This window comes from Arctopsyche grandis, chromosome 10, assembly GCF_051622035.1.
Source record: "Arctopsyche grandis isolate Sample6627 chromosome 10, ASM5162203v2, whole genome shotgun sequence".
NCBI classification, from domain to species: Eukaryota; Metazoa; Arthropoda; class Insecta; order Trichoptera; family Hydropsychidae; genus Arctopsyche; species Arctopsyche grandis.
The window spans coordinates 6,718,425-6,740,615 of record NC_135364.1 but is presented as its reverse complement, the minus strand read 5'-3'; the positions used below and the strand labels follow the sequence as shown (position 1 = coordinate 6,740,615).

The window sequence follows — 22,191 nt, the reverse complement described above, 5'->3', positions numbered from 1 at the left end:
ATGATAAATACATTCAGATTAAATAAAAAATATTAAGAATAAAAATCAACCCTTATAAACGTGACAAAGTGAAAAATTAGCAAAATTAGCTCATAGTATTACGAAAAAAAAAATTTTTGACATTCAAAATTTGCTAGATAATTAATTACAATAAAAATCACAATCTATAGAAAAAACATCTGTTTGATGGTTCTAATAGTTAATTTTGAAATAAAAATTCTAGATTTTAAATTAAGAACCGCAAAAGCCAAAAATCAGTGAAAAATTCCACATATTTTTAAACGCTCATACATATGTATATCTTAAGCGAAAGCAAATCATCAAAAAATATCTTCATTTTCGAATTAAATGTTTTAAACTTAGTAAAAATTGATAAGTTTCCGCTCCGGTGTGTTAAAAACATGATTTTTTGTTCAGTGTAATTAAAATAATATTTTTTAATATGTATGTATATTAATGAATTAAACATACTGTATATTTAAATGTTTCCACATCATGAATGATATCCATTTGCAGATACCGTTCATAATGCGAATCTAAAATTTCAAACTAGCCCAAAGTGTGTTTCCATGACCAACTTCTAATCTTATCCAGATTCTATTGTAAACTCTCGCTCGGTAAATCGCATTTTGGTAATCTCTGACAGACAGCTCCATAGTCTAACTTTAACTACCGACCCTTCAGATTGAACCTTTCAAAAGTGCACCTTTTCAGTCTAACTTCACTGTAAATTAAACCGCTTAATCGCCGAATTCAGCCCTTGGCAGAATGCGCAAGACTTTGTTTTTTATTTTTTTCTCGTCGCAAAAAAAATTAATGCGTCTCCACCGGCTTCTATGTTGCGTAATAAAGTTGAAAACGGAATGAATAAAAGCGCAAGTGTGCTCGTTCTTTTTTCGTGTATTTCACCTGTGAGATTTATGCTGTCGTTAATCATTGATAAAAAAAAACACAACGCAGCCTCCGCATGTACCATTTGTACATTCATACATACATACATATGTATATATATGGATATTTTTTGCTCATGCAAAGTATACGAGGCTCGACGAGATAATCCTCGAGGTCCTTTCCGAGTTGGCGAACTTCCCGGCAAGTTTTCCTCGAGGTAAGCAGCGGCAATTTATTATAAACCACGCATAAGGCGAAAACGTATCGAAAATTTATCCGAAGCAAACTTTTTTCCACTCTCGAGTAATACATTCGAGTGTGTAGATTCGATTAAAGTTTATATAAGACCCCTTCTTCTTTTAACCGAACACACACAAATACGATACAGATACATGTGAAAGTTTCCACCGTAAATTCCGAGTCCATTCATCGGATCAAAACCGTCGATTTATTGCCTAAAAGAGTTTATCTCCGAAACAGTGACGCAGTTTTTCCAGAACGTCTCGCTGAATATTTTCTTTTGAATTTTTTAGAGATACAGTTCAAACTAAGCCAACCGAAGCCTCCAGAATCTGTGTGTAGTCTCCCCTGTGAACAAGGTCAGGCAAAGCAGTACGTTGAGGGTGAAAGTTGCTGCTGGCACTGCTTCAACTGCACTCAATATCAGGTAAACTTCCAGGTTACTTTCGGTTCAATGCTCGCTTCAATAGTCCTAGTCGAAAATGTTCCCGTGTCAAATTTTAAATTATTTTGCATGTTATTATTATGTAAATGCATGACCAATGTCGATTTTGTATAGTGTATGATTTTTTAAGCTGCCATTAACATTGTACGAGTACTTTTGTTGCATTGTGGTTCTTTCAAACTTAAAAATTAAACAGTGTGAGTTTGTACTCTATTCTAGGACATTTAAAAAAATCACAAGGGCTTAGTTTTTTCCTAGAACTGCCTCCAAGATTACGATTATATGAAAAGAAACAAATTTTAATGGTAGCTTAAGAAATAAATAAACAGTAATCTTTTTAAAAAGTCATTTCTTATGTATCAATATATATATTCAGCCAGTAATAGGGCTCGGTGGTTGCGTTGATACTATGGGTTCCAATAAACCACCCGAAAGAAAAAGTCAGTTTTCGGTTTTTTTACAAATTAATATCCGGTTGACCGGCTTTCACCGGTTTCCGAAAATGAAGTTTTTTTTAAGTTTTAATCTTTTGTATATCAAAAAAACAAATTGTAAATATAAATATTAAACAAATTTAAAAAAATATATAGGTATGTATGTATATATCCATCAGTATAATTCAGTGATTGCGTTAATGCTAACCACCGAGAGGTTCCTTGGTACAAGCTATAGGTTGACTTGCACTTTCCTGGATAATTTCAAATGTATCATAGAGAAATCTATGGTCAAATTCTATAATACTAATATTTTGAGAAATACTACAATTTACATATTTATACCACTTGTAGTAGTGAGCATCATGGTTTTGATGACATGTTTTGCATTTATATTATAAAAAATCTCGAAAAACTGAACTCATCTACAGATGGTGCTTGTTAAACTATTTTTTAAACGTGAAATATTGTACAATTTGGAAAAGAAATTGACTGGCGAGTCAATGTGCGACTTACGAGCGAGTCGCTGGCGTAAAAATGAATAAATATATTTGAGTTATATTTATATTATTTCTTGTTTATAAATGCAAATGCAATGTAGAATAAATTTAAATATTAAGTTGAAAATTTTATGTAAAATACATATATACATATTTTGTTGTTTTTTTGGTTGTTATGAACCTATATATAAAACTAAGATTCAGTATCAGTACTTGTTTAATATTTCAGTTTTTATGTAAAAAAAAAACACAGAAGCGACCCGTTTGTTTATTTTCGTACGAGAAAATGCTCCCGAATTTATATTTAGACACTTTTCATATCTGAATTCGACTATTTTCTTACGCAACAGTCTTGTTACATACCTAAAATATTTTGCAGGGATAATTTATCGCGTAAAATAATAATACTGTAGACAACAAACATGTTCCTCTTTTGGACGCACCTGTTCCGTTTGTTATTTATGCAAAATTTTCTGACACCCACACACACACACACACACACACTAACTTACAATTTATCTCTGTAGCCCTAATAGCTGTTCCATCCAAAGACCGTAAAATAAATCCAAAATACTTCTCGAAAAAAAAAACATCCGCATTCTAGTACGGAGGGTTAATTAGAATTTAGCCTTAATTAATTAAAATGTCTCAATTTGGCTGAAAAATAAACATTGAGAATTTTTAAAATTGTAAACATTGCTTCGTTCAACGATAAGATGATCTATTTGTTTAATAAACAACGTTGAAGAATAAAAATAATATCTCCTGGTAAATTTTAAATTGAATTAAATTCAAATGAAGAAAGTTTAGATGATTAATTATACGTTGAAATAAAATCCTTTCAGCACACTGATAATTCTCACAGAATTCTCCAATTGTTGAAACGTTCGTCAATTTGTTCTCACATTACATCGTGTCTGGAATATAATGAGTTTCAATGGAGTATGATATTTGAATGCTTTTGAAAAAGCCTCTATTGAATTTTCACATAAAATTTGAACGCACATTTAATAAGATATCCTGCGAATTTTTAATAGCTGAAATACTTTAAATTCTTTCAACAATGTCAGGCTAACGTTATAAAATACCTGCGAAAGACACTTTCAATACGCCCATAAATATCTCCTAAGATAAGGTTGCAGAATTGCTTACTAAAGGGTCTTAGCACCTTTTAAATAATTACTGCCTTGTAAGTAGACCTTCTTTGCGCGTTGTTCTCGCATAATCGAATGAACGGAACACAGCGTAAAATATATACTAAAATATATATGAAAACTAAATGTATGTTTGTCAGTTTCATTTAGTACGGAAACAAACATCAATATGGTATTATCTTTCGACGTTAATATCTGTTAATAGCTATTTTTTTCAAATTGGCTTTCCAATACATGTACTAGACAGATTCCATAAATGGTACAAAAAAGTGACACCAAATTTCAAAAGGTATTTACCATATATCAATTCGCATGAATAACACTAAGCAACAAAAATCATTTCGATAAACATACATACACATACAAATTGAGCACGAATGTAGGAAAAATTACACAAGACAAAAGTTCTATGTACTTCCGTTTGTCGGATTTTGTTAAAATTTGTTATTTTACTTAAAAGAACTATGTATATATTTTACACATTAAATATCAAGAAGAAAAAAAATATTTTAAAGGTGAAAATAAAATTATGAAATATTAATAAAAAATACTACTTCCGGCTTACGAATTCTAGCCAAAACCTTATCAGCTGTAAGTTAGTTTACAAGGAATACAAATATAAATTTTCAGTTTGATTGTACGTTCAGGAGTATAGAAATAACCATATGGTCACAACATTTTTGACTTTTCTTAGAGGAAAAAATCCCACTTCCGGTTTATTAAATTTGTTGGTTCGTTTTATTTTCAATACACTTGAATTTTCTCTTGAAGACCACAAATTTTTAAGGAGCTGAAAAAAATAGTGGAAGAAAAATTGAACAAGACAAACACTTCCGGTTGATGGGTGCTCACCATATTTAATATGTAACTTGATAGTAAACTTAAACTTACATATGTATGATATGAAATACTAAGATATGAAATTTCAGTATACTTAGATATGAAATTACTTTGATATGAAATTTCTGTTTAAACCAAAAAGTTTTCTGAGAAAAACATAAAAACCTCGATTCTCTAGAGTAAAAATACTACTTCCGGTTGAAGTAAAAATACACAAAACATATTAGCGTTAAAATTTATATTTTCTATTACATGTCAAAAATTTCAGTCTGATTTGGTTAGCGGTTTGGTAGATAATTGGATTCAAAAACATATAAAAAAGAGGACACCTATAAGAGGAATTACCATTTCCAATCAACTTAAAAATTTGAAATAAACATACGTCATATCGATAAGAATTTTAGTAACCAACACCAAGTTTCAATTTGATAGGGCTAACGGTGTTTTAAAAATCCCCAAAATACACAGACATACATCTAACACACACATTTTTTTATATCATGAAAACGTGATCAGTGATAGATTTTGAGTTCGAATCTGACAAAATATCGAATAAGAATTTTCACATGATCACAAAACTTGATCTATTATTACTACGTACATGCATAAAGTAAATATAACTATACAATACATATACCATATAGTATATACATAAATAAGTACATACGATATGGTATATCTAAAGAATTGCTGACTCTATATAGAGCAATACACGATTGGTGAAAAGAGATATTATCTAGTGGATCGGTACCATGCCCTAGATTCCATAAAGCTTGTAATAATTCCATTCATATGCAGCTATAAATAATATACCAAAAAATTGCTTGGCTTCTTATTTTTATTCAATTTTAATTCAATAAAGTAGTATTTACATATGTATGTGTGTAATTTGTATATAGAAAACGGTCCTGTAGATTGTCTCTCACTTTGGCCCTTCATCCGTTTCAATCGAACGAGTGTTACGTCGACGACATCTCATTAATACAGTCGTAACGCGTTACCATTGAAGCGTAACGAAGTGGGAAGCAAAATAAATTGAACGCGTATTCTTTATCTTGATATCCAATCTATCCAATTTTCCGCGAGGCATATATTACGCAGCTCGTCTCGGAAAGCTGCGCCTTACAAATGTCTCCTCTTTAGCTTATATATTGTGTATATTTTTCTTTTTATTTTTCTATTTTCATTATCCTTTCTTTGCTCTTTCAGGTCCGTCATCCCACCGATGAGACACAATGCGTACTCTGCAAAAGAGGCACAATGCCGGATGCTGCCAGGATGGAGTGTCAGGATATTCCTGAGGTTTTCCTGAGGCCTGGCTCTGGGTGGGCCATAGGAGCTATGGCTTTCAGTTCGACGGGAATTTTAGTCACGCTGTAAGTAGTTTTATTTATCGTACATATGTATATTCAAAATTTGAATTCACACACACCAGTCTCAAATTTACATGCGAATGGCGTTGGTAAAAAATTGGCATACAACGGTCTGTAATTTATGTTTTATTTTTCTCTTGGGAATAATATTTCTTTAGTCGGAGTTATATATTTATACGTGAGATATCTTTGCTTTTTTATGAAATCGTTTTCTATTCGATCGTTGCGGTTTATGAGTATTATTACAATTACATGTAATATATTGTATTATCGGATAAATATTATACCTCTCATAAAATGTATTGCGCTAGTGCTTTTCCTTTGATATAATACGTTGATGTAAACTTTGGCAATCGGCAATAATTCATTTTATTCAAGTTGAATCGAAGCATTACTTTTTTGGCGAATGTTATATTTAGAATTGTTTTATTGTGGCCATATTGTATTGTGGCAATATTTTCTATTCATTTTAATCGAGAAATATTTTTTGTACATTTTAAGCACGTTTGCTACCTCGGGTTTAGGCTTCTGGTAAACAAAATATGTTCAAAATTGTTTCACAATATATTGTAATATTCCATCAAATTCCTATATATGTAACCCTTTTCAAGCATGAGTTATAAATTAATACATTTCGGTCAAAATTGAAGCATTAATATGAAATGATTTCCTTAACACCACTTTGATACTTCTTCAAGCCTTTAATTGAATCCCATGTCTTTAAAATGTTCAATTAACTCAATTTGACATTAAAATGTATTAAAACTACTTTATAGTAACTAATTATAAAAGCTTTTAACTACACATGCTCCGTTACTTATAATAATCAACTATAAGTAGCTTAATATAATAACTAGCCGGAGTAGTAGACCAGAAGAGATAAGTTTCGTGGAAAACCTTGAATTTCCCATACGATTAGCTGGGGCTGCACAATTTTCAATTAAGTGTCTTCTTGTGTGGAATTTTTTACATACATCAAGGCGTGAAAGTTCAAAATAATGCCTATTTTAACGGAAAAATAGACGAAGAATGAATAATAAACAACTGTATGCGCTTGCATAATATATGTATGTACATATGTAGGTTGACAAAAGTTCAAGTGGTAATTTACTTTCCATTATAGTAATGGCGTTATAAATTTCTCAATACGGACAAGATCGTTTGCACTCCGATAACCTTGTACGAACTCGGCCGTTTTGATTGATTTTCCGGGACTTTTCCGCAGCGCGTTCAAGTCACTTATTCCGCTCGTACTGTTTTTTCAGTTTTTTTTCCATCGAAAAAAACCCTCAAACGATTCACGGTCGCGCACGTACCGCTCTACATAATTTGAATACGTATTATATTTACATTTTTAATCTTAAGATTGAATTTATACAGTTCTATTATGTGGCACGTGTGTGTGTGTGTGTGTGTGCGGTATCGTACATTATTTACGACTATGCCGTAAATCTTCAATCGAGGGATATCCCATTTTCATTGGTTCGTACACCAACCAGCAATCGCAGTGGCTCGGTATCCTCATCTCGTATTCCAGCTTGCTTGCTTTAAATCTAGCCACTCTGCAACAGTAAAACGAACCGGTCTGGGGAATAACGTATGGCCACACTTATAAACTTTGCATACGGCCTAGAGACGTTTCGAAGCTGTGTGAGCTTTTGTTTAGAAAACCGTTTTATGAAACATCCTAGTATGCCATTCAAATGTATGCTAAGCTTTCAAGCAGTATGTACTATTTACATACATATGTACATATGTATGTAGGTTTAATAAAAAAAATCAGTGTGATGGATACATTTTAATATAAAAATATCTGTCCGCCTCAAAGTATACAATTTTTACAAGAAGATTCACAGGATTTCAGAAGTAGACCAAAAAAAAACGTACTTATTTATTTACCTATATTATATATGTACATACATTTGTAGATTTTCCGAACTATGTGTCGCTGTACGTGTCAGACGAACTGTCAATGCATTTGGTTTTGCGGTTTTTAGATATTTATCAATCCATTTCGTCCATGTTTAATACGAACTATTAAGATACTTTTTATAAATAGATTCCTTTTCAAAACCGTACGTTGAAATATCAATAGTCACAATATAATCAAAACATGTTTCAATTTAGTTTAAACATACATATGTATATAAATCGCTTAAACTTAATGCTTTTGTTGTTAGCTCAAATAATCGTATTTTAAAAATACCTATTGTATCACATCTTTTAAGTATTAACATCACCTTTTAAGTCACTTTATATTCAAAATGATATATACTTATCATAACAATAAAACTTATATTGTTGAATCCATCGATAATGGTTGACTCTATTGCGTTTTTAAGTTGTTAAAAAATGTATCAAACTTTGTATATAGTGAAAATAATATTATACGTAAGATTATGTGTACGCATTTACGTGAAATTAAATAATATTTTTATAGAAATAACTGTTAAGTTTTCATATCTAAGTATAAATATAGCAAGTGAATACTTTTTGAAACAAATTTTGTTTCAAATTTAATTCAATTCTAAATGATAATATTATCTTTCAAACTTACATACACATACATACATATATAATTGACTATATTGTAATATAATTTAAATTAATTAATTTACATTAATATAATGTTTTGCGTTTGACAATAATTAAAAATGCTGGTGGCTTGTTTTACATTTATTCTGCTTTTCTGAGATTCTGGACACATCGGAGTTAAACTATTTATCATTTAAGTCAAACGGATATTTTGTTTCTGGAACTGAAAATTGGACTCATATGTGTGTTTGTGAAATAATATCATTATAGCCTATTTTACATAACAAATATGTATAATAACAAAATAAATGGAAAGTTTGCTGAATTTGTCATTCATATTGTATGAAGGTTGTATAAGAATGTGTTACGTATAAACATTTTACATTTAAAGTGCATATTTTCGTACTCGAAGTGAGTGTAAACGTGATTTGAATTTCTGGTGGAATGTTTTGTCACGGTTTCGAGCCTAGCCGATATTTCAATATTCCATTAAATTTCAATGGATATTAGCCACATTGGCATGTGGCAACGCATTAACAAACACCGAGTAAAAGCCGATCAAACATCAACAAAATATCAATCAATATTTGCTTTCAATTATAACGCAGGTTCGTACACGCGCAGATACGACACGAAATGTTTTTCCGTATAATTGTAGAATCCGGTCGGAAAACATTAACATACGCCCGTTGAATAATTGATTTTAATTGTTGCGGCTTGTTTGCACAATCGACGCGTGTATTATTTTATATTATATAATAGTAAATGAAAATCGTTTTTGCGACACTGTGCGATCGAAGAGTGCGAGGGAAAGTTCTTCCGGTTGTTTTGAAAAAGTTTTCCTCGTTTTGAAATGTGACCAGGTGACGATAATGAGAGAAGCTTCTTGCGATAGAGCCATTGTGCGAAAAACAAGCCGTAACATTTCGCAGAGGTTGATGAAAATGGAATTGGAGATGTTGTGATTAAAACTTATATCAACTTGATAAATATAATAATGCCTGGCTCAGACTTTCAGCCACGACCTACTTACTAGTTAGTGAATTTTGGTCAGATTCCCTACACACGAGCATAATTTGATTAATTCCCGGAAAATTCAAATAAAAAGTGTTTAATATTTCTCTTCGAGGATCAACCTGTAGAAATAAATGATCTTTGGTTCTTTAAATAGCAACGAAATATTGCTGAAATTAAGCTTATATCTTACATCAAATACCTTCTGTTGATTATATTACGGATATGCCTTAAAGCTGACCCATCATTTGCACTGAAATTCCCTCATTACTTTTCATTATAGTTTCCAAAACACGCTAACTTTCTTCAGAAACTGAAGTAGACAGTCTCCTTTGCGACTGTTGTCTTTGATGTTACCTCGACCTACATTAAAACAATTAATTCATTCAGTAATTCAGTAATTAGTGGTTTTCTATATATGTATATATATAAACACCTTTGAAAGCCTAAATGATATCAGTCAACAAGTTATATAGTAGTTTAACTCAATTCAATCCACATTTGCAAATATAAAATTATGTAATTTTAATGTCAAAGTCTTAAAAGCCTCAAAAAGCTTACTTTTGCATCAAAATAATACTTAAATCAACTTCGCGATTAAATTCAAATTTATAGTCGTAAGAAAAGCGAATTGCAAAGCCGAATGCACCTGTTTGATGTTCTTTGGACTATGTTCATCGTTAAATTGTACAAACTATTATTATTTATTTTATTTATTCAATCGATCATTCACATTCATCTAACAGATTGCAACAACGCGACGACTGTACTATGCAGATTACGAACTATTTATTAATTACATACATATTTATACAGGTATGATACACCTATTTTTATTTTACATTAAACACGACATCTATGGTCAAACATTGTTCAAATACAAACATAAATTGACACCCACAGAAACATCTATGGACACATTTGCAGCATTTTATAAATCAGCGAAAATTGAGATGCTGAATAATTAATTGAAAACTTGACAATAAGAAACGATCGACATTTGAGTCACATATCCAAGGTCTGGCCAGCAGCATACGAACAGCATATGCTAACCAATAATCTATGCTGCTGGTTTGGGCAAAAACGTGTTAAATATTTTCTCAAACGTCCCGAACGCCTATTTGTCTACATAAAATGATTTAAAAGGTTTGGGTATAATAAAAGCATTTAGTAATTGTTATTTTTTCGAGACCGATTTTCAGAAAACTCTATCGAAGAATCGAATGGTTATTTATTAACAAGTAGTGAACACGGCGTGGTAATAACGTTTTATATTGGACGTGAGCCATCAATTTCTTTAATGGAAAACTCAATCTGCCACACGCAGTACTCGTTCCATTTTCACTATTTTCACCGCACACAAGGACGCCAGGATGATAGACATAATAAAAATGACAAAAACAGTAAAGATAATATGTGCCAAAGCGGCAATAAAATCCTCGGTTTTATGGTTTTTAAAGAAATCTACCATAGATCGATAGTGGAGAAGCGAACGTTACGCCTTCCATACGTAACAAACAATAAATTAACTTTATACTCTGCCTGCCGATACAAAATATATTACTTTGAACTTTATAGATACTCATAGATATCCATTATATATGTAGGTATATACATATATATACATTTATAAGAATAATACATATTTTACTATAATTGAATACTTTTTTGTTGGATTGTTCGATTATTTCATTAATCAAACGAAATTATCAAATTTTTCCTAGTGAGAGTCGTCGAGTTCGAGATTTAAACGATTTTTTTTGTGCGAAGGACCTCGACAGCAAGTCATATTTGCGGAAAATCCTGCGGGATGAGTTTTCTGCGAAGGATTGATAAAAAAGCAATCCCAGGCAAATGATTCGGAACACATTGCCCCACAGAACCAACCATCTACTCTACCCTTACACTATGCTTCATTTGTCACTTGACACTTGATAAATATCATCGTCAATATTTACGAGCTTCTTCGATACGTACAATGGTGGTTTTCTGCCATTTTTTTGTTTTGTCCTTTTTCTCCCAAGAAAATTTCATTCGTTATATACTATCTGGCTTTATTGTTTGCCTTTCTTCTTCGTCAAATTCGTCTGACAAGACGTATTCCTAGAATCCAAAGAGGAGTATGCATATTTTTTTTACGTATTTCAAAATCAATGCACATTTTTAGAATATAAAATGCGTAAAAGTACCAACTTGTTTCTTGACAATCTTTTTAAAACACCATAAATCACTATGTGACATTTAAATGAAGTCTTTCTTTTGTTTTCTTCCTATAATTACACTATTTAAATGCTCAACTCATGCATATTATACGTAATATCAGATTGAAATGACCGTATCAAAAGCCTAATCGCATAACTATACGAAGCAAAAGCCGAGGAAATCACAGATTTTTGATATACATTATTATAATATAATAGTAGTAGAATATTTTGGGAAATCTTATATACGTAATATAAATATTTCAAAACAAAACAAAGATGTTTGTATGTGAGAATATAATTACACTGAGCTTCAAAAAAAACATAGATAAAGTAAAAATATCGGGGCGGAAACTTGTCAATCCCTACTTAAATTGATCTATTCAATTTTAATATGACAATGATTTTTGTTGCTTTTCCCTTGTTTGAGAGATATGAGCGTTTAAAACAATAGGCAATTTGTACAGATTTTTCGCTTTTCCCGTGTTTAATTTAAAATTTAGTATTGCTGTGTCAAAAGTGAGTATTGAAATCAATACTCGTATGTTTTCTATTGATTGTGATTTTTATTACTTTAAAATACATATGTATAATTTGTTTTCAAATATATATTTTCTTACGCATTTTTTCAGTAATATTATGAGCTAATTTCGATAAATTTTACCACAATTGAAAAAAACATTTGATTATTAATTCCAATAGTCACTTTTGCGCAACAATATTAGATTTTTATTTATCTAAGTACTGCAAAAGCCAAAAATCTGTAAAAATTGCACAAATTTTTAAAAGCTGAACTACAGTCAGCCAACAAAAATATTGTCATATTCAAATTCAGTTTTTCAACTTATTAAAGATTGATTAGTCCGGTAAGTAAAAAACATGATTTCCTGTTGCTCAAGTACGTAATTCTAAAGCTGATAGTCTTCTTAAATATTAGAATTAATGTATCGTCTATATTATAGCACTACATATTTGAATTTGATATTAATTCTCCTTGAAAATTTTCGCAAATACTTTTTACGAATTCAAACGTTCAAAAGCTTCACATTTGTCACTTTCCAACAGCATTTACATAGATTCTGTAACTGACTTACATATATTGTTCAAAATATATACACACAACAAAATCTAAGTATGTTATACGTACATCCTTACACAACATGTAGTTAACAAGAAAACCGCAAATATATTCGATATGATTCATGTTGTTTGCCGATTTGAACACGAAGTATAATCGACGAACATCACGCAATCTGACAAAACCGAATGCTTCAATACAAAAAAAAACATAAATATTACACATCGAACACGGAATTAAATCGTTCAGCTGTTTTTCAACATTGTCCATGATGATATATGTAAATATTACATATGTAGTGAATATCGCTTCATACAAGCGTGGGAAAAAATCGGTAACACGCGATTTTCGCGCTAGTGGCGCCCCCTATCGGCCGAGCGTGTCCATTTTTTTGTCGCCACATGACGACTGATTGCCAAAAATGTCGGTGAAATAGTGATTTATGACGTTTGGACGTTTATCATCTGTCGTTTGAGCTTATGAAGGGAAAGTGCGTTTGACACTTTCACATATGTATGTATGTATGTAAGTTAGGTATATAAGTAAGCGCTTATCGTGTCGTTTGTCGGCCTCTCTCTATTAATTCTATTAGTTGAGATGTATTAGATTTGGTCGAATCCCCCGAGGAGACACGGGTCAAGTCCATCGTTGATTACCGAATCAATTATCCTCTAAATAATTAAGAAAGTTCCGTGGGATTACGAATTAATTCACGTGAAACCGTCTCTACGGCTGAAATGTACCAAGAGCACCTATCTAATGCGATTAATCTAACGTCTCGTACTTCAGACGGATTAATAATACAATAAATAATATTAATATGCACATAAATATCTTATTTTATATTTTTTAAACATCAAATCATTGACATTAAAATAAACTTCGTCACAATGTGATACCATATTAACAATGTATGTATATACCCTCATACAATATTAACCCCCCCTCACCGAAGTGGGGTATGCATGTGCCCCAATTTTTACGTTTTTCGTAATAACTATGCTGTGTTCAAAGCTATACACCCTATATTTCTTGTATTCCTAGAATGAAATACAAGATATTTATTTTAATAGATTTTGTATGATTTAGAAAAGGGGTACATCGTAAAAAAATACATTTATACATTTCTACGTTCCAAAGTATGATTTAAAGGCGGTAGCGATAAGTCATGCTTTTGACTGTTCCCTTGCATCTTGTTGATCGATGAATCAATGCGAGAGAAAGAGACAGCTATATTTTCGTAAGCTATTGTTCTCGTTGCTTTTTGCGCATGGCTATTGAGTCATGCAGTCGCCTGTTGGCCTTACCTATGTATATGTGTTTGCGTGTTGATGATTGTCGTTATTTTTTAATACAAAAATAGTCAAAAACATGCTATAGGACTAAAACTTTTTTATGTTCTGGTATTAAATGATTAATAAGATATATATTGAACCCATTTTTATTGAGAAAAGCTGTATTTGATTAAAAAAATACTGGGGTCTTACTCAAACCCGGTTCGGGACACTCGTTCGATCTCGACGCTCCGTCCTTCAAAGGTTAAAATGTACTGAACTGTTGAATCGGAGGTTATTAATATATGTATGTATTCTATATGTATATACATACATACATATATCTTATAAAATTAAATAAAAGTAAAAATTTAACTACATTAAGGGTATAAGTATTCTGTATAATATATTCTTTAACATTGAATCCTTATATTATTTTTAAATATAATATAAGGATTCAATGTTAAAGAATCTGTTTTATTCATAACTGTAAAACTTTTAATAAACAAAAATAAATATTGATTGAGTTGTTGACTGAATCGTCTATATATTTGATTTACATACATATATCATTATCAGGTGTTCTGAAATATACACGTGTAGGGATGAAAATGTGAAATCGAACCATTTGTAATTTAATCTATGCTATTTGTAGTAAAATTTTCAATTATAATTCGGAATCAGTATGCGATGAATATTTGATGCTCATACATATGTGACGAATTCGAGTTTCGATCAATCAATCAAAATCTCGACAAGCCAAATTTCCGGCAGTGTGCTGATTGATTTGGCCAATTGTACGGATAAATACGTACATTACATATTTGTATTTGATTTTGGAAAATGATATGGTTCAGTAAACGTTTTACAAATTCAATATACATATGTAGTATTTTTAAATGAAACAAACCTTTGTATAAATTTACATTTCGATTGGTCGATATGTATACATATATATATTTTTTTTAGATTTCGCCTGTCGGAACTGTGACGTGACTTGAACTCGATCAATTTGAACGAAAGCATTAAAGTCACTTAAAAAAAAGAAACGTAAATTGATGTTGACGACGATTTAATTGAAAATTTTAAAGAAGCCATTTAAACGACGTATATTGTATTTATTACTAATTAAACAGACATTTTATATGATTTATCACTTTTTAAATCATGACAAATATTTATTATTATAGTAGACATATATAAATTTTCATATATGTCTTTTTATTTTCATATTGTCATATTGTATTTAATTAATTTCAAATTTTCATATTGTCTTTAAATTTTCATATATTTCTTTCATATATGTCTTTTTTTTCATACATGTTTCATTTTGTTTAATATGAAAAAAAAATGGTAAAATACCCACCTACCTACCTAAATATAAACAATAGAAAAATTATTTCCCTAGAGGAAATATTAGTAGCAAACACTATATATTTTTGTTAAGCTATTATTATGTTCGTATTATATTCGTACGTTTTGTTTTAACTATGACGTACATATGTCGAATCGAAACGAGTATTAAAGTACGGCGAGCGTTATCTTACAAATAGCGTATATATGTATATAATATATATACAGTTTTGTATATACAGTTTTTTTACCATATTTTTCATTCACATTGGTTTTCACTGCAATTGAATTCAAATAAAATCCACAATAGTTAGAAAGTCGCCTACTGTCAATAGTAAATTTTTCCAATATCGAACTCGCAGTCCAGTTTGCACATGGAGATTTCACACAAAGGTTATCGTAATAAAAAGCGACGTTTGCCAAATGTCACCGTGCAAAATATGGAGCAGAAAATGGAGGTTTTTGTCAAATATTGAATAAGACGTAATTAGGGTATCCATTGACACTGGCAGCCGCGGGAAATCCCTCGGTGTTTTTTTAACGGAATTTTATTTTATTTTGTTGGGAGAACCCAAGTCCTAATTGAGGTTCTCAAAACGTGACTGAAATCATTTAGCGTGCTAATTTCGACTTTCGAACCACCCGATCACATTCCGCATTAACGTCCTACCCCGATATTCGAATACAAACGATGCTTTCCAAAACGAATTATAACCCATTAAATTCCGTTACGGTGTTTGAATTTTCCGCAAATGCGACGAGTCATCGAACCTCGCTCTTATATGTACATACAAATGTATTGCGAATTTCCCTCTCTGCTAAAGGTCAACATGTCACTTTCGATTCATATTGTTTATATAATATTTTTATCGTAACACAAGTGTCCAGATTCATATGTGTTTTATATCTGAAAATGTTCACTTACGTAAGCTCTTATCGTAATGAAACAAAACAATGGCTATTCGTTCATTGTAATCTCATTTTGAAAGAGCTACCATTTTTATTTCTCTTGATACGATTATTCATAAATAATCTAGTGAATTTTGGTACATTGAAAAAACATTTTCATGTCGAAAATGCGCGTAACCAAATATGATAAATGCAATTAAATATCACAATTTGAATTTCACTATAACGACAGGAATTGCGCTTTCGGAAGCTGTAGACCATAAATTCATCGCATCAACGCGACTAAACATTTAAACTATCGCTTGTTAAATTTTCCAAATACATATATATTAAAACATCCTCATCGTTGATGATTTACAATAAAAATGCCTGTATTATAAATATAGCTTCATCTCGAATGCAATAACAACAACCTTCTTCATAATTGAATATTTAAGTAAACCACAAACTCATTTCTAATTTAAAATTTTAAAACGCTTTAAATAGCTGTAAACCTTTTTAAATCGACTAAATATACATGAGAAAACCACAAAACTTTTCTGGAAAGTACAGGTTGCAGCAGTAAAACGGGTAATTATAAAACGGAAAATCCTTCAATACAACTATAAATTTTATATGTAACTGGTGTTGTGCCCGTTGATTTCAATAGGTGTTTTCGGAAACGGATTAAAATAAATTTATATACAAATATAATATAATATAATCGCACGTATTAATAGTAAAATTTTGAGTGCGCGCATTACACGCTCTCCGATCCAACCCATTCACCCGTTTAAAATTATGAATGAATGTGTGTGTGTTTCTTCGGGGATATGTGTATATGTGCACGCTCCCATCTGACGCTGAACTCAAGTTCAGTGCTCAATATCAGGAGCACATGTCAACTCCACTTCCCCGTCACTCTGCTTCCCTGCGCCTACTCAATGAGATGGGTAGTCACGTCACATCCCTATAGCTGATGCATAAAATGCACCCATTGGTCAGAATGTATCATCGTTGCTCTAATTGGTCAAACTCTTTAGTCTACGTGGACCACTTCACGCTGATTGGTTGTGCGCCTCGTTTGCGTGTATTTATTTTATTAAATATCGCTAGGCACAACATATGTATATGTACATATACTCCTGGCATTCTAAAATTTGTTATTTTGAAATCTCCATACTCGTTCACGAGTCTGCCACATATTTATGTATATACCCACAAACATATCCACTTACATCGCGTCTGTTTTTATATATATTATATTATATTATTTGACTGTCAATCAATATTGAATTTAAAATGAGTAAATGAGAAAATTCAATCAAATATGCGTTGTTTCGTGAGTTGAATGATCAATTCACAGATAGAACGCGTTATGTTTTTATTTTTATTTTTTATTTTATTTTATTAATTGAAAAATCAACAGACAGGATGTACAGAGATAGGTATAAAAAACACAAAAAGTAAATAAATAATATATGTAACACCCGAGTCCAATAATAGATTTTTACAAAAATGAAAAAGATAAATATAAGGAAAACAAATTAAAAAGTAAAGAATAAAGGCATGACAAAATATGTAGTACATTGCATAATTAAACTATAGTATTAAAATAATTGGAAAAGGTTATAAGATAGAATATAAGAAGAAATTGAAATTTACAAATATAAAAAACAAATGAAAAAGGTAAATACAAAATAAACAAATGAAATGGAAAGGAATGAAAGCTATAATATGATTAAATAGCACATTACATAACTAAACTAAAGTATAAAAATAATGGAAATATTGGAAAAATAGAATAGAAGAAAAAATGAATCAATCGGTCAAGATTCTCTTGATGTTAGACCTGAATTGATGTAGGGAAATACCAAACAGATCAACCTCATTCAGCTCTCCGTTAAACATACGATAAACGCGCTGCAGATAAAAATATTTTTGGGAATTAGTATTGAAAGGATCAAGTGAAAAGAGTGCAACGCGTCTAGGGTATCGAACTGGGATTCTGAAATTAACCTTATTCAGTAAATCAGAACAATCAAGGAAACCATTTATGAGCTTAAAGAAGAATATAGCATCAGAATGTCGTCGCCTGACAGAAAGATTGTTAAAAGAAAGGATTTTTAAAATGTCGGAAACAGTAGAATGGGTATAGGTAGGAAAAAGGTAGCGTAAGGATTTAATAAATTTAAGTTGAACTTTCTCAATACAATTAATATGGGATAAATAAAAAGGTGACCAGATAATTGAGTTTTAAACGCGTTATGTATTAAAGTTATGTTTTAATAATGAATTTGTACGAAATTTGAATTTATTTCTATTTTGATATAAAATTTGAAGCTATTTGATATAATATGTTTTAAGTTTGCTGTATAAAATAATTTCTCATACTGTGTAGGCTTTATAATCGCCCACGTTTCTGCCGCACTTGTAATGCTTATGTATTGTAAAATCTCTCGCAACGCGTATTTCAGTAATATCTGCGCTGTCTCTCGAAGGCATTTTCAAAACCTACACATCCTCATGCTTCAACATACCTACCCCATCCACATTTTTTTCCCTATTAACCACTTCAGATGATTTGTATCCCGTCTGTTTTAGCTCGCGCTGTTGATTTAAGACCTGGCGGGGGCAAAAAGGGTCGCACTTCAGCCGCTACCCGGCACAAAAAGCTCTGGTGGTTTATGCGTTTTCTTTTTTTTTCCCACAGCAAGCAACGAAAACCCCTTTCCAACAAGGTTTCCCACGACCAAAAAACCGAATAATTTAATTACAATTTCTCGCTCGAGCAGAGTGAGCGGATTCAAAAGTGACCGTAATGAAATAAGCGACGCGTTTCAACTGCCTCGAACGGAATCAAATCGACAAAAATTCAATTTGATATTTTTATTTATTACCTATATATAAATATATAATTGGATGGATTACAGAAATGATCGCATGCAAATAAAAATAAATTATTCAAACTTTTGTATATAAAAAAGCTTTCAAATTCAACACCTTACCGCAAGTGTTTGAAAGTGAAAGCTTTTGATGAATGCATTCTATCAGTTATGTAAAATCTAATTTTAAACAAAATTATGTATTAAAAGACATTTTTTTGATAAGAAAATAGTGGGAAGTAGAAAACGAGGGTAAGAAGTAGTATATGACTGAGATGGCCGCTTTGGCAGGGTGAGTGAAATTGCTGACGGTTCAGTGCACGGGACATGTGACTAGGTGAATGAATGGGATAACGACAAAGGAAATGCTTAAATTGTGTCCACGAGGGTGTAGAAGACAACAAAGAAGGTGGAATTAACTAAGGAAAATGTCTTGTACGTAGTAGATGAAGGTTAAGCAAGGTAGGCGGGAAAAGAAGAGGATCAAAGAGGCTGATTTAAAAGTTGAATGAAAATAGTAAAGAGTGAATGGTCCAGGATTTAAATACTTATTGGATTTTTTTGAAAGCTACCAATTTCATATAGTTTCTCAAACTTCAAACTAATAACTCAAGATTATATATAACTTAATTTACAAGTAATCATTGGAGTTGTCCTCACTTTTATTTTTCAGAATATAGAATAAGCTTAAAAACTTGAAATATAAAATATCTCAAGATTATACATTGACTACTCTATATGTATGTACATACATATATATCTACATACATAAGTATATAGTTTACACATGCTACAATTATAAATCTAACATCAGAGTTGAATCTAATTTGACAATTGATCCATTTGCATGCAAAATATTCATTTCATTGATCAATCAATTGCTTTTCCTTTTCAATTTTGACACGACTTTAGTAGATATAAATGACGAAGCATATTTCTTTAAAGATTCTTAAAATAATTTATTACAAAAATATGATGTGACCAACCCATGACTTTATCTATGTATGTGGGTTTTTGAGAAATATAAGAATTATATTTTAAAAAAATCGATAATGACGCACACATACACGTTTAAACGTACCTGCTATGGTATCATTTTCGTTAAAAGTTTGAGTTAATTTAGAGAGACTCACAGAAGACAAAAGTTCAACTTCCAGTTTCAGGATTCTGTCAATTTTTTTTACTTATTGAAATAACCATAAATATTATACAAATAAAATAGCAAGAAGATAAAAATAATTCAAAAGGTCAAAATAAAATGATGAAATATTTTTTTAGAAAAAATAACTACTAAAAATTATCAACCCTTAGTTAGTACATAAAAAATACAAACAAAATAGTAGTGGAAAAGCTTGTGTGGTCACAACATTTTTGACTTTTGTAGACGGAAAAAATTACACTTCCATTTTATCTAATTTGTTAGTTTTTTTATATTATTTATATGACAATTAATACAAGAGTTTACACTACCGGTTAACCGGTCTGTATTTAATTTTATATATTACTTGCTTTTAAACTTAAACTTCAAGATATTCAACTTCAATTCAATACACTGCAAGGTATCTGACAAAAACATAAAAACCTCGATTTTCTAGAGTAAAAGTTCTAGTGAAAAAACTTCCAGTTGAGATAAATATATTTAAAAAATACAAGGGTATGATATTTGTTATTTCTATTATATGTAAAAAAATAGTCTGATCTGTTGAGTGGCTTTGGAGATAATTGAATCCAAAAATTAAAAAAGAGGACGCCTATAAGGGGAACTACCACTTCCGGTCAACTTAAAAATTAAATCATTTCTCGAGTTCGAATTTTCGCATGATCACAAAACTTCAATTGTTGTTACTACGTATGTGCATAAATAAAGTAAAAATATAACTGAATATATAATAAACATGTTGATTAAAAATTGCTAACTATGATTCAATTTCTCGTAACGCATAATTTTACTTTAATTGCTTCATACATATAAAATAATATTCGGTTTTTCCTTTTTATATTATACAATATTGTAAATACATAATATATAATATGTACATATGTGCATATTCTACATACCGATTTTCCAATTTGTTAATAATAAATACATATTACAAATGAGCACAGGTGGCTAGAATAAGGAATATATAGCAACAAAATTATTTACTCACGCTCTCGGTAATAAATATTCGTGGAACGGTCAAGAGCCATTAACCCTTTCGCTTCGTAATGAATGTTTGATCATGCTTAAATTCTGCACCCGCTGTATTTTCAACGTGTGCAAAATCTCATCACATATTCATATTTTTGTTTGATTTTCAACGAGGCCGTGCTTCAAAGTCACCACGTTACAATAATAACATCAACATTGCGAATTTCGACAGACTTTGACTGTAAAACCTATACGGTTTTAATCCGCATAATAAATCTGTATATCATCATGACTCATGAGTATTTTTCAATCAAAAAATGTTTATATTAAACTAAATTTACATATTTATTAGAATACTTTAAAATGCTTGTATTTGAAATATTTTATTAAGCTGTAGTGCGTCAGGAATTCCGCGTAACGTTAACTCGAGCTAATTGTTTTCCGCGAGAAATATCGAGAATTCCTCTCGTGATCGTGCTTCCCAAATAATTATCCCGCATAGAACGTGATTATACGCCCTGCCGGATATCTAGGGCAATCTCGTCAAGATTGAAAAACCACAAAAAAAAAATAAAACAAACTAGTCGCCGGTGAGGAAAAATAGAAATGAACCATGAGTGTTATTATTTCGAGCACGAAACTCCAGCTGTCTGACGGTAATAACACCCGCAAAAGTTACTTCTTCAGACACAAGAATTACCCGGTGTTGCGGAACAAGCGAAACTAAGTGAAACCGGCGGGAATTCGACTAAGAATTTTCCGAATTTTCCGCGCCCGTGTATATGTGTGTGTGTGTGTGCGCGCGTCATCAAAAGCTCCACTCCTCGAGCAAAATTATCGCAACTTCGCAAGGATCGCTCACATGTTCCAAATTCGAATTAAATATGCGTATGAGCCGTAACAGGCGTGTGTTTTAACACTTTCAAGAGGGGCAAAACTCGTATTCGTTGCGAAT

The 22,191-nt window shown here is 31.2% G+C and overlaps 1 protein-coding gene across 1 annotated transcript in view; it reads left to right on the top strand.

Annotated features, from left to right (window-relative positions):
• Positions 1–22,191, top strand: part of LOC143917635 (metabotropic glutamate receptor 4-like) — a 195,678-nt gene that overhangs the window by 109,692 nt on the left and 63,795 nt on the right. The window contains exons 8-9 of the mRNA XM_077439214.1: positions 1,425–1,558; positions 5,714–5,880. Of these exons, the coding sequence (XP_077295340.1) occupies positions 1,425–1,558; positions 5,714–5,880 (301 nt within the window). The remainder of the gene's footprint in view (positions 1–1,424; positions 1,559–5,713; positions 5,881–22,191) is intronic.